The 14,786-nt window shown below is 35.5% G+C and overlaps 1 protein-coding gene across 1 annotated transcript in view; it reads left to right on the forward strand.

Moving 5' to 3' along the window:
- chm (choroideremia (Rab escort protein 1)) overlaps nt 1-14,786 on the forward strand; it is an 82,151-nt gene that overhangs the window by 56,249 nt on the left and 11,116 nt on the right. Inside the window, exons 10-12 of the mRNA XM_002938547.5 lie at nt 3,308-3,412; nt 4,903-4,966; nt 5,938-6,034. Coding sequence (XP_002938593.1) covers nt 3,308-3,412; nt 4,903-4,966; nt 5,938-6,034 — 266 coding nt within the window. The remainder of the gene's footprint in view (nt 1-3,307; nt 3,413-4,902; nt 4,967-5,937; nt 6,035-14,786) is intronic.

The raw sequence follows: 14,786 nt of genomic DNA on the forward strand, positions 1-14,786 counted from the left end.
TAATAAAAACTTCGGCAACACCTTCAACCAGAGTGTAGACGCTAAATTACAGGATAAAATATAATAAACTCCTATATTTTTATTTTGCCACAAAATGTGCCTCCCCAAAATGTGCCCCTCAAACTTAATTTGAAAATACGATAAATTTATGTTTCCAAACTATGGGAAATTTACATATTTGTGCTGAAATACTGCTCAGAGGTTTTGTCAGTGCAGGCAAGTCCATTTCAAGGATGCTGCCCTTAGTCCATTAGTTTGGATAATGAGGCCTATAAAGTACATTTATAACTCATGGCGCTGTAAGGAGATGGATTCTACTTTTCATCCTTTTATCTAGACACTTTGAAAGAAGGTCAATGGAGGGCTGCGTCTGATTCATTGTCCCAACACAGGATCAGATGACAAAGACCTGGTGAAGACAGCACATATAGGTGTGTTTTTCTTTACCTTTTAACAAACCTTACTAATATGCAATAGCTGCATTTTATTTCTAGTTATTTCTAGTTGTCTAGTCTAGCTATTAAAAAGTATAGTGTTTTTACATAAATTTTACTATAAAAATTGCAAAGTGAGCAATATATACTTTATATATATTGTGAAAATATTTATTTTTATATATATATATATATATATATATATATATATATATTTTTTTTTTTTTTTATATTTTTAGCAACAAATTCTTTTGTTTTTTTTATAGAGCCACACACAGTCAGGGTAAAAACAAAGTAAAGGTTTATTAAGGTGGCCATACACGGACCGATTTTTTACTTACAAACGACCGATTCCCGAACGATCCGATGCTATCGTTAAGTTATCGTATAGTTGGTGGTGTACGAACGATCGTCGGCCCACTAAACGAGCCGACATTATCGTCCCCAAAATCGATCGGCCAGGTTTAAAAATTTTGGTCGTTTAACGATAAAATCTGCCAGTTGGTGTGAGTGTCAGACATTTGTCTTTCAACGATTGTTCTCTGCGCATGTCACGATTGCCAGCAACGACATCGATCGTACGTAGATGTACGATCGTAGGTATTTTACGATAATGATGCGACAAAATCTTTCCCGAATTATCGTTGCCCGTGGATGGCATATCGTATGGGAACTCGATCGCCATACGATCGTTTGTCGATATAATCGTTCATCGCACAACGAGCGAAATCGCCTCGTGTATGGCCACCTTTAGTGCTATAAGATTACAGGGATTTTTTTAAAAATTTAAAAAAAATCGCAGAGGAACATGGTGAGCATAGGTTTATATTTCCTCTTTAGACAGTAATCCCGTATCACAATTTCAGTATGTTTAGTAAGTTGGAGAAAAAACTAGGAGCTAAACTACTACTAGAGATTTTTTAGAATGGTACCAGAACGACAGATCGCATCCTACAAGTCAAATGTAGTTGCATGGTTTAATTATTAACGGGACTGATAGAAAAATCTCATTTGTAAACTACATTAAAGCTTTGCCATTCATGCTGCGTCTACAGCCAAGATTAAATCTGATGGAGTCTGACAGAATTTTTTGTCTTCTTGAAACACATGGACTGTCAGATCTAAATGCATGAACAAAACTCACCATCCGACTTTATCTTTACCCATTACAACTGTGGGGATCGGATTTTGTAGTAACTGCGGTTATGTGCCATTCTGTGACAATATTTTTGTAAGTGAATACAAACTACTGATCTACAAACTGATCAAAACCTTCCATGTAGGGTGACCTTTAAAACACTGGGGTGTGCTAATTGTTTTGCACCCTCCAGTGACCAAAATCCTTACCTATTTTCCTTGGTCACTTTCACTAAAAAAAACAAAAGCTAATGACCTGGCAATGCAACTCTCTGAAGAAAATTAGTATGGGCCAGCCCATTTTTCAATAAAGGGAAAAAAAAAAAAAAAAAAACAATTTTGGCTACTGGCATTACATATAATAAATGGACATTTGTTGTCTTTTAAATATCCTTACAGATATTATTCCTACTTTTTATTTATTTTTCTGTACCTGCATCTTGGTCAACATGAGTATGTAATATGTAGTAGTTCTGACCATGCTATAATTTCAGATACTTGTAGTAGAATTTTATTTTAGTTGCCTGTTTAACTATAATAAATGTTGTTAATGGAGTACATAAACTGCCCAATTCCCTTATAAACAGAAAGTTATGTTTGTTTATTATTTAATATAACCCTTCAGAAATAAATATAATGTGCAGCACTGAAATACATGTACACGTTTGCCATTTACCAATTTGCTCTGAATATAAGAAAATATCAAAGGGCAGATTCATTAATAAAGAAAGAGGGGAAAAGAGTTGATTGAACTTCATTGGAAATTGATGGGAATATTACAGGGGATTGATCTTAGCATCTAATTTATATGGAAATGCAATATAAAATGACAGCAATATGTCTGTGACACAGCGGCATGTAATGGTAACTTTAGAGATGAGTACTTGAGCTCTTTCAGTGCAAAGTGACAATCTAGTTTTAGCTCACTATGCTAGCTACGTACTTAGGTTAAAACTCTGTCAAGTTCAACCTTTGCTAAACGTCAGCATGCTTATGTAGTGTAGGATAGGTATTTTCTTGAATTTAATGCCTCTAAGTGCTGTGTTTGGGTTCTTTTCTGTGTATTTTGTATGTTTTTACCTTGCTGTGGAATAAATTGAACCCTTAAGGCCCCCTGGTTCTGTATGTTTTAATCGATTAATGCATTGTGGTTAATTGATTATGATTTATTTGTAACCTTTAATATTGGGTCTTTTTGTTTTTTTTTTTAAATGTCCTATTTAAGGGTTCCAAATATTATAAAGGTTGGTGCTAAGTCTATATATGGAGACAAGTATAATGTGTATTGACCTATTTAATTTTACATTGCGGTAGCTGGACTTGTGGTATCCAAATACTTTCACTTTACGGTCAATTTTGTGATTTGCTCCTGGAGGCATTTTGCAAGAGTTTTCCAGTATGACTTATGATGGTATGACTTTCAAGTAATTTCTAGCCTGGTTAACATTAGCAGATGTTTTCAGTGGTTCTTTTGATAATGGCATTTAGAAACTTTAGATCCAGTATTATGACAACATTACTCTGATGGTGAAGACAATCAGAGTCAGATCTGTGTTAGATCTGTATTAGATGAAGATGATAACACTGAAAATGCAGTGACACAGAAAATCAATAAGATAACGAGTGGGGTTTTTTTATCCAACTTTCAGATAGATATATACATTTATGAAAAAAATTCATACCAGCATCACATTTGTGTGTTTTTAATGTGCATATGATTTATTGTGTTATTGCAGGTGTAAAGCTGTCATTGACCATAGAGGTAAACGAGTAGACTGCAAATACGTGATTGTGGAGGATAGCTACCTTCCTGAGCAGATCTGTGCAAATGTATCATACAAGTAAGTCCTGAGGTCAGTGTTTCTGTGAAGTAAAAACTAATGTATGCTCACTGAATCTGAAACATTTATGGGCTACTATGGTAATTGATGCCAAGTTTGCCATAGATCTAGCAGTCCATGGCTCTTTCAGAGATTTGTTTTTAAATAGGTGACCAGTGGATGCTACCCTTTGATGGTGGCAATGGGTTACTTGACTTTTAGTGCTTTTAGTACATACTTACAGTGATTGTTTTAATATTATGGTGACTTGTAAATCTACAAACCAACATCTGCATACAGAACACATACACAGAATATTTTATTTGGTCTCTTTAAATGTGCATGCTTGTTTTGTGATCTTTATACTGTTTAATTATTACAGAGAAAAAGAAATCACTTCTAAAGGAGAAGGAAAGGCAAAATCTATTAAGCACACTATTAAAAAGTACTACTATTGCTGTGTAAAATCGCTATATTCCTGGCTTGCCTAATGAAAGATTTACAAAGATACACATGCTAGAACTTACATGCTTGTTTCAGTGAATGGCGCCGCCATCTTATCCAGCATGTCTGAATGGGCTGAAAAGTACAAGCCGGCTCCCTGCTCCTGTTAGAAAGTTTCTGCAGCTCCACAAATTCCCCCTCCATAAACAATCTCCCTGGCAGCAGCAGCCCGCCCTCCCCCCTGCTTGTGAGGAAAAAAAAAAAAACGGAGCTCTCTGCTGTGCACTGAGCATGTCTGTGTCCTGGACAATCTGTGTTCAGTGAGACAGGAAGCTGCACAGGCTTAGAGCAGGTACTGTATTTACTGACAAGACTTTTCCATGTCAGAGCCAGATTAAGCAACAGCACGGTGAGTTCAGGAAATATGTTAAGGACTGTGTTAAGGCTAAGTTATTGAGCTCATGTTGTTTTTAGACTTTCCTTCTCCTTTAAATATTAGAATTATTTGAATAAAATATAGTCTATGGGAGATGGCCTTCCTGTAGTACATCAGACTATTGTGTAATGCAACAATTTGAGTTGATGCAACAACTTATTTTTCTATTTTTTTGGAGGGGTGCAGGAATTTTTTTTTTTCAATTCCAGACACCTGTTACTTGGAAATTACAGAAACGCCATTTCTCATTGTGCCATAATTCTTTATTTTTGACTGTTATGCCTTTTTAAAAAACTTTTTTAGTATCCTTAAATCATAGTGTTCAACATTACAGAAAACCCCCATATCCTAAACATTCCAACCAACATACATATATACCTGTATAGGCATGGGATGTGTTATCTGAAATGCCTGGTACCTGGCATGCTTTAATGCTAGCTTAGATATCATCAGTACAAGGTGTAATTATTATTACAAAGAAAAAGCAAGTCTGAATAACACTTGTTCTTTTAAAGTACTTTGCTTCCATACGGACACATTTATCGTCTTTATTTTTTTCTAATTTTTTAATGATTACTTTCCATAGAGGCTACCCTCCTTTTCTTTTAACTCTTTCTCTTTTCTTCTACAGACAAATCTCCAGAGCAGTCCTTATTACAGACTGTTCTATACTGAACACGGAATCCAACCAAGAGGTAAAATAGACAGTTGCTCACCTTACCCCAGCAACTGATAATGATCCTTAGCGATATTGTTACAATTTATTGTAAATATATCTTAAGTTATTGTAGCCATTTAATGTAATGACATGGGTCAGTCACAGGTCAAAGCACATTTATCAAAGCTCTGCTTATGTTGGGTACATATGGTCAACCTGGATTAAATGTATTGAAAACTCTGAGAATACTCATTTGTGATAATTATGCAAATACCTGTCTCGAGTCATATGATAAGCCCTGCTAGATTTGCTAGAATGCTATTCATATAAAGGGCGTTATGTTTAGTCATATGTATGATAGCCTCTATATTGGTTGCTTTTGTAACTACAAATAAAATGTCACCCATGGGCTCAATGACTAATTCCCAAGCAGTCAAATTACCATGGAAGGCTTTAGATTACTTGAATGATTACTTGAATGACCTTAAAGCTGAGCTCATGCTGGTAATGTCAGGGCACACCTGCTCAAATTTCATAATGAAATTCTTACTGCTACTTCTGCTTGGTCATTTATTGGAAATTATAATGTAAATAATGTTTTATATATGTTTTTATATATATATATATATATATACAGTGTGTGTATATATATATATATATATGAGGAAGTCAGACAGTGGAGCATCATGTTTACAAAAAAAGAGACAATAAATCCTGTGTTTTTTTTGAAAGAGGACTCAGTGCAGCATTACTGTAAGTGCTTATGGCTGTATTTACATAGACCTTTTAGAGCTTACTTAGTTTTTACCTTTCCTTCTCCTTAAAAATATGTTGTGAGTTTCACAGTAAATAAACTTATTAACATAAAAGTGTGAGCACACATTTAGGTATATATTAGTCATGTAATGCCCAGCAAAACTTACTTATGTTACTATTATATTCTTTTTTAATGTACCCCTGTTTGTGTAGAAAATAATGTAATACTTTGTACCCACTTTTATTTTATAGATTTCAGTCTTAACATTTCCACCAGCAGACAAAGGACAAACTGCTGTGTACATAACTGAACTCTGCTCTTCAACGATGACTTGCATGAAAAACACATGTAAGCACTGTTTCCAGAAACCTCCTAGAATCTATACAGTTATATTTGCTTAAATTTGAACAGCATCTTGTATCCAAAAGGTTAACTAGATCAAGCTAGGCTGAGCCAATGAAATAATATAGACTTTTTGTTGCTGTTTGTTGATTAGAGTGGCTAAAATTTTGCCACTCATTGCTTCTCTGTTCAGACTGCGGGGTTGCTATAGGTTATGGTCTCATTATTGTCAAACACAAGGATGGCACAAATAAAAGTGTAACATAATCATTTAGGCTGGATAATTACAGTATACTATGTTCAGTTTTTCCAGCATTTTTGGAATACCAAACTGCAGGGCCACATGGTCTAAGCACTGATATCAATTTTAGCAGTCTCCATTTGTTGGTACTCAATTCAGTATCTAAATAAGATGTGTTCAGTAATTCCTGAGAGTCTGACTACCTAGTCACATAATTCCTATTCCGCTGCTATTCAGTTCAGGTTGGGAACAAATAAGTCTAGCCTTGTATGTTACAAAATTAGTTAATTAGATAAAAGAATGAATAAATGGAAAGAGTTGCACATCCTAATGACTAAATTTGTGGTGGGGGGCAGAAGTGCTGCTGCCACTAGGCGGGTTGAGAACTTTGCCTTAGGTGGCAGCACCTCTGAAGTTACCAGTGTTACTGTATCTAGATGAAGTTACCAGTGGCAGCAAAATGCCACTCCTGGTTAAAATTCAAATTTAAACATTAGAATGATGGCTTTTCTAGTTCAGAAAGCAGTGTTGCGCTCTGTGCACTAGTGACGAAGCCCCCCTTCGCCCCCCCCCCCCCCCCGCACGCAAAAAACCTAAGTGAGGAGGGGCGATGGTGGGGCATTCCTTAGGCACCTCAGGGCAGCACTATGATCCAAAATGCCCCTGCGTGGGGGTTTAATAAGTTTTCAATTTAGTGGTAGTAGAAGGGAAATAATGAGAAAGCTAAGGTCCCTGTAGCCAGACTATAGGGAATTACTGAAATGAACTGGGAACCCACAAAAACACCATTAAATATAACCAGGACCAAAGCAGACATTGCTAGTGCATATAATCTTAAAATATGCACTTGGGGAACACCTTGTTATGATAAACAGTAGTGTGCTTGTGACCCTTGTTATCCCTTTCTACTGCTTTGAACTGTTTTTGACTAAATTATAGTCTGTGTACTGTTTTTTTTCATGCTTGGGAGTTGAATGTACTTCTCACAGTTTTTGAAGCATGTTGCCCTTTGTTATGTACCGGTGTTAGGCCTGAGGCAGCCCCTTGAGATTTGCAAACTGCTCCACAGATACAACCTGCTTCTTGTACTTTTTACAAAGTTGCTGGGAAAGCCAAAATCCTTCAGTTCAAGAGTTAAAAGGCTCTCTTTGGCACAATATTTGCAGTGGGCAGTTATTTCAGACCCGAGTACTGCAACACAATGAATTATGAGTTTGTAAATTAGCCCCTAATTTCAAGGGATATGATACATTAACTCATAGTAAGAAAGGAGAAGTGTGTTAGAATAAAAATATCAGTCATCAGTAAAGCCAACACAGATTAAACCTGCCCTGGGCATTGCTTATGCAAGTTTAAGCTTAGCATTTTTATCGTCTGTTCTTTAATGTACATCAAGTCCATGCAGTCAGACACTGCCAGTGATCCAGACTAGAATACTGCATGAAAGCTGACGTTGAAAAAACTCCAATGTATTTTCTGGTTGATTATTTAAATATTGTACATTTCAGGGGCATGAGGGAAAGGCAATATCACAATTCAGTCTTACAGATACAGGTATGGGATCTGTTTTCCAGAATGGATCTTTCCGTAGTTTGGATCTCCATGCTTTAAGTTTACTAAGAAATAATTTCAACATTAAATAAACCCAATAGGATTGTTTTGCATCCAATAAGGATTGATTATATCTTAGTTGGGATCAAGTACAAGGTTCTGTTTTATTATTACAGAGAAAAAGGAAATAGTTTCTAAAAATTAGAAATCATTTGTTTAAAATGAACTCTATGGGAGATGGCCTTTCCATAATTTGGAACTTTCTGGATAATGGATCCTATACCTGTATAAATATATTTCAGCATTCAGTTGTTCATTCACATCTTTTTAGGATTTTTTTTAGGATTGATATTTCTGTGAGCTGGACTTGCTTAACTTAAAGGACCACAAATAACAAAATGTGCTTTTGAGTATAGCTGCTTTGATACTAAACAATGGTCAGGATTTATTTTACTGATTCTGCTGCCTAGGGTTGAATGCCTATTGGGGAATCTTAGTAGTGAAACTTTGATGTCCCAGCTCATATTTCTGACATGGGGAAAGGATAAAAGTTAACACGTAATACTATGTTAGTCTCTTCTTTGCCTGCTCTGTGGTTTGTTTTAAGGTGCCTTTACATGTGTATGAATATGTATTGTAATCAACCAACTAATTCAACATAGCCAACTACTACAATAGAATATGTGACAGCACCTTTTTTCATGCAGGCTTTCACTTGTGCCTACGTCTAACAAGTTTCAAACAGACTGACCCATCCTACTTTTACAGAGCAAGAGCAAAATTGCATCAATTGTCTGTTATATTTAACAAATGGGGTTTGCTGTTCACATTCCTAATTATGCTAAATTTGAAGCCAAAATCTGCTTGACACAATTAAAGTCAAGCAGTTTTGCAGATAGAAAATGTTCTGCATTTTCTTTCTCAGCAAATCCACACATGCTTATCCCAGTCAACAGCAGGGGGCAAATTTATCAACGTTCATATTTGTATTGCAAGTTCATTTGAGTTAAAATTCAGGAAATTGAATAATGATTAAAAGAACATTAATTTTTCTTATTTATTAATCGTAAACAAAAATGTAAAACTTCGGCATCTACAAGCTTGTGAGGTCATGTAGAAGTTGTTGGGAGTTGTCCTAGTTAAATTTTATCTATTTAGTCAGTTTTAGGTTTTTTTTTTTTGTTTTTTTTTTTTAAACTTTGTGGCACAAATTCAAGCTTTTTTTCAGTCAATTTTTTCAGTTTTTTTTAATAAATAAGGTAACTTTTTTAAAAAAAAAAACGTCATTATATACAAAAAATACACATACGAATTTTGATAATTAAGCACCAAGGTCTCACCCATTTGAAAATCCACTGCAGAAGTTACAATTATGTTACAGGAATCTGCAATTATTATTGTTTAATTCATTTACACATTACTCTCAGTGACAACCTCTCACCTGCACAGCTGCAATACAATGTTTTTAGCTTATAAATTAATAAAAAAAGTGTATGGACTCTTTGCAGCAGAATGGGAAGCAAGTATTCCCTCTTGCCAGATTTGAAAGTGAGCCTACATGTGACTGGTCTCACAATAATTATAATAAAGACATTTTGCATTTAAATGTATAATATGTACTGCATATTTCAGGTGAGTGTAGAGTGTGAGCAGTAGATTTACATACTTATGGTCCATATTTGAAATCATTAGTCCCAATAACGTTGATCTATTTCCCTTTTGATTTCCGATACACTTTGTTTTAAGTTGCAATACATGGCATGATTCAGCTTATAGGGGAAAAAGGCAAGCGCCTCACAATATCCACAATTCCATTTGAGTAATATATATATATATATTCAAGAAAACACAAGTTTGGGAAATCTGTTTATTATAATAAAACTCTACGTTCATTGTAACACCTTTTATCTGTAAGGGGAAAATGTGTAGAGGTATGAGATCTCTTTTCTGTAATGATTGGTGTTTTCTAGATAGGGGATCACCATACTTTAAAGTCACTAGAAAGTCACTTTTTAATAATAAAAAAAAAAAATACATACACACATATATATATATATATATATATATATATACACACACACAGACTGTTTAAATAAATTTTTCTTTATTTTGGCATTAAGACCTGTGAGTGCGGCATCTTTTCTCCTTTGTCTGTCTATACTGCACCCAGGCACTATTGGCTCCAACATAACGCGAGTGCCGGCTCTCCATTGCATTATATATATATATATATATATATATATATATATATATATATATATATATATATATATATATATATATATACATACATTCACAAACGGCACTCACGGCATGGGGTCCACTCATGAAATTATTGAAACTTCATATCAACGCATTTAGATCCACTAGGGATCGTCGTCAGGATGTATATATACATATATATGTATATATGTGCTGGAGAATTGGGATGGTTGTAATTTATCCCCAGCAGAAGACCATTTGGAGGTTCCCTCTTTAATATGTCCTCATCCCAAACCATATATGGCTTCTAGTTGCCATAAGAGCACATGGGAATGTTATCTTTTAGCAATGGGTTAAGTAAGCCAGGCATACAACTCACAGCATTTCATTTATCATTGATCTTTCTTTGGGCTGCCGTAGAATAAAATGGTTTTAAAACCATAATCATAGAAAACAAAAGGGTCTTATTTTCATCTCAGCTATTACATTTAAGGCAGGATGTCTGTAAGTGATTTTCAGGAGCCTTTAATTATTGCTCCCTGTTTCCCACTTCTCTGTTTTTTATTACATTGCCTCAGAACCTTTATAGTTTAAAGTCATTACAAATAAAATCATAAGCCAAACAAAAAAAACTCAAATAGTTTTGTTTCTTATGAAGTATAGTCATGAGCCAGTTACATCCCTTTATAGATCTGACATTCAGTGTTCCGTTAGGTGTCACATGCTATCAGCGATCAAAGAAAGTTTCCTGTAATACTTAAGACTGTATTGCTCCAAGGCCACAATTCTTCTCAGTAACTGCAATTTGCTCACATAGGACAATGCAGAAAAGTGATTGTTGTTCATTGTGTGATTCTTAATTGCTCTCTCCTAAGATTTGTGCTGTAGGCTAAGGCAGTAACCATTTAAACATTTCTGTGCACCCATGTGTATGTCAGGATATAGTTATACCTCATTTCTTCATATTTCACTTAAGTATTTCTGAGTGTAATTGCAGCTTTTCGCCAATCCATTAAACAGATACTTAGTATCAGATATCCTTTTTGTTTTCATCTTATGTATAGATTCAAAAAAGGGTAATTTAGTCAGGCATTTAAAATTATAATGCCTAGCTCCTAACACAAATTTAGGAACCTTAGGCAGTAATATCTTGGCAGTTTCTTTGCCCTGCTGAAAGAATTATCGCCTTCAACTGCTGTTGTTCGTTAGCAGTAGAAACAGAGTTGTGTGTATTATCGATAGTATCTTACAGGCTGTCAATCTGAATTTTGGCAAATGCCAAAGGAGCTGCTGTAAGATGCCAGTTTAGGCCTTTGTGTACTTGAAATGCCAGGGCCTATTTTTGCTAATATCATTGTTAGGCTTCTTAAGTTGTATGTCCCTATTGCTTTATAGCTTTATGCTTTTGCATAAAGAGGCAATAAACTTCACTCCTTGTATAGATTATGATAAGAACCCAAAGAAAGCACACTTGTATAACGCCTTTGGCCTGGCAGAATTTAGTGAAGGGGTCAGAAATTTTACATCTTTATAAAATGTATTGACTTAATGTTGTCCTTGGGTTTACCACTTTCATAAGACCATACCCCAGTAGCACCACAGCAATGCACAGCATAACTTTGAGAGAAAGTGAACAAAACAAGACATTTGTAACCATCAACACCTGTTCATTACAGTACAGAGCTTTATAAGCTGCCTATAATTAAGCACAATACTCTTGTTACCTGGTTACCTTCATCTGTGTTATATTTGAAAATGAAACCGAGAAAGGAGACTTCACTTGGCATCTCCAAGGGGACCCACACAGATCTGCCACATTAAAAATGCAGTGGTTCACCATAGTTGTGGTGTAGAGTGATACAGAAATGCTGTCATTTACAGGCTTTACTTTAATCCTAAAACTCTTGTGATGTGGAAGCCACACAGATAAGTGTCACATTTTAAGGTGACTTTTGGGGCTCACCAATGAGCAGTGTGGGAAGCCCTAAAATAAATACGGAGTCTGCTTATTTTGATAGTGCTGGGAGTTTTAAAGGAGGCATGATGGCATCACTTGTAATAAATTGCATTAGGGAAGAACTTGCTGTTTATTTTCTCTTTACTACTACCCAGTGTGCAATTAACTTGGCACTGAATTGATATGCATTGTCCAGTACAAGAAATCATCATGCACCCAATATCTAATTCTCTTGCTAGTTCCCTGTCCACTGCTTGAGACTCCCTTAGGTGAAGCAGCCACACAGTTAAGGAACCTCTGATCTGGCTTTTATGTTGCTGAGTTTCTTTCATAGCCCTTCTGTAGTGTGGGCCTATCAAACACCAACTAAAGTTAAAGGGGTAAGAATTGATACAGTCCGGTTCCTGACCAGTGAAACCCAAGCCAGTATTGAAAAACTACAGGGAGTCAGCCTAGATACTTTACTAAGAACAACTCAGTTTAAGGGCCCTTTTATCTGAATACATTGATGAGCTAATGTTCATCTCATACAGAAAAGCAACATCCTTTATCTTTTATTTATAGATCTGCATTATGTTTTGTGAATCAGAGTCACCAACATATGGTCTGTGGTAGGTTCTTGACAATTATACGATTAAAGTAGTCACTATATTATTGTTTTATTCTTATATCTTCTTATAGCAAAAGTATCTGTTTTTTTGCATACTAAAGATTAACAGTGTGATAGTGGTGCCTTCCTTCTGCACGGACAGTAAGGGATTAATGTCAAGCTCCCAGTAAGTCTTCATTAGCCATCAGTCATATGCAGTACCCAATGTCCCTCCTCTTCATTCTTTGTTTTTGTAAAGTGTTCAGCCAAGAGTACATTTTCTGTCCAGCCCAATTTCAGCAGCAATCTACGTTTCATAAATCGTACCTTGTATTTTTACTTCATTAGTCGCAAATGAGATCTGAGTGAGTGATTTCCCCTTCAAACAATTGCTTAAGATAAATATACAAATACATCTTGCTTTTGATCACTCTGCATAAATGACAGGCACATAATCGGTATTGCCATCTGAGTGGAACCAAACTCCTTCACTTGCCCTAAAAATAGAGGCTCTAATGATGGAATCATAGACTGGCCTCATCACTCTTCCTCCTGGGAGCATTACTTGAAGACAAGTGTTGGCAACCACTGTAACTAATGCAGCTGTACCTAAGTAAATCAGACTTAATCAGAATATACACTGATGAGCTTTTATGACTCCATCATACGCTGGAACCATAATAGAAAAAGCCATAGTGAAATTAAATGATGAGAGCCTTTATTATTTTATAACCGACTGGAGCAAAAATCTATAAAACCTATTTTAATTCAATTATCCTACCTTAATGCTTCTTTTTAATGTGTTTTTCTCTGTTGGGAAATTTACAAAAATCTGAAAATGTTTGCTGTGGTTTTCAAAATTGGGGCATAAAATTGGTGACGTCACTTGCAGTTGTCTGTTATAATGTGGGCATTTACTGTATTGGCTCTTGTGTAATTCTCTATGAAATTAAAACATACTAGCGTAAACTATCAAGTTATAGGCTATAACTTTTTATTGTGTTAAACGGGTTGAAAATTTTATTTTTAATCTTTCTTATTAAACCCCAGCTCAGAATTTGCTGCAATTTGCACCAAGGTAATGTAATATGTGTACCTGTCATGGAGCCAAATACAGAACTTGGCATGAGGTTACGTTTGTAAATTAGGGTTGTTGCCTTTAAAAAGAACTAGGAAGGGGACATGCAGCATTGCCTGTATCCTATGATATAAGGATACAAGTATAGGACCAGTTATCCAGAAACCTGTCATCGACAAAACTCTGAATTATGGGAAGTTAATCAAATAATTAAAATTCTCTTCAAAAATATAACAGTACCTTGTAGTTGATACTAACTAGGATAGAATTAATTCTTATTGAAAGCAAAATAATTCTAGTGGGTTTATTTGATGTTTATATGATTTATTAGTAGATTACTGGTATGAAGATTCAAATTATGGAAAGAACCCATATTCAGAAAACCCCAGGTCCCAAGCATTCTGGATAACAGGTCCCATATCTGTGTTAAAAGTGACCAAGAATAACCATGGCTTTAATAGGGAACAAGGCTGATTTTTTTCCTACCTATCAAAGGATTAAAGAATCTGAAAGCTTCGCTGTGTGCCAAAAAGTGATGTGTGGCTTGATGCAGAACCCTCAGGTCAGGCGTGTTAGGGTTGAAATTTGGGTGACCATTGCGGGTTGAGGTTGGATGTGGGTCAGACTAGGAAAGTACATTCTTCCTCTGCTGCTGTAATTTCCCTGCCTTGGAACCTAACGTGCATCCAGAAGTATCATACAGAGAGGAAATATGTCAGTATGGGGTGGGTGTGGGTCCTGTAATGGCAACAATTTGCATTGTTATTGATGGGTGCAAGATAAGGTTTTGCAGGTTACACCGCAGGTGTGGGTTGAGCCGCACTAGTGCCAAGAACCAAAAGGTATAATACATAAAATAAAGGTGGTCCACACTCCAATAGCCATGTTTCTTAAAGTGTTTTATTCCTTAAATTTCACTAATGGAATAAAGCATTCTAGGAATCACAGATATTAAAGTGCAGACCACCTATTGTATATCTATAAATGTCTATATATGTATAATCTGTGTGTGTACACAGAAATCACAGTGTACTTACTGCAATATTTCTATTTCATATATGTAATTGTCAATTTATTTTAAAAAATCTGATAATTCCAAAACGGTGAAACAGGGAGTTTTTGATAAAGTAGACCCTGGTA

The sequence above is a fragment of the Xenopus tropicalis genome, chromosome 8 (assembly GCF_000004195.4).
Source record: "Xenopus tropicalis strain Nigerian chromosome 8, UCB_Xtro_10.0, whole genome shotgun sequence".
Lineage (NCBI taxonomy): Eukaryota > Metazoa > Chordata > Amphibia > Anura > Pipidae > Xenopus > Xenopus tropicalis.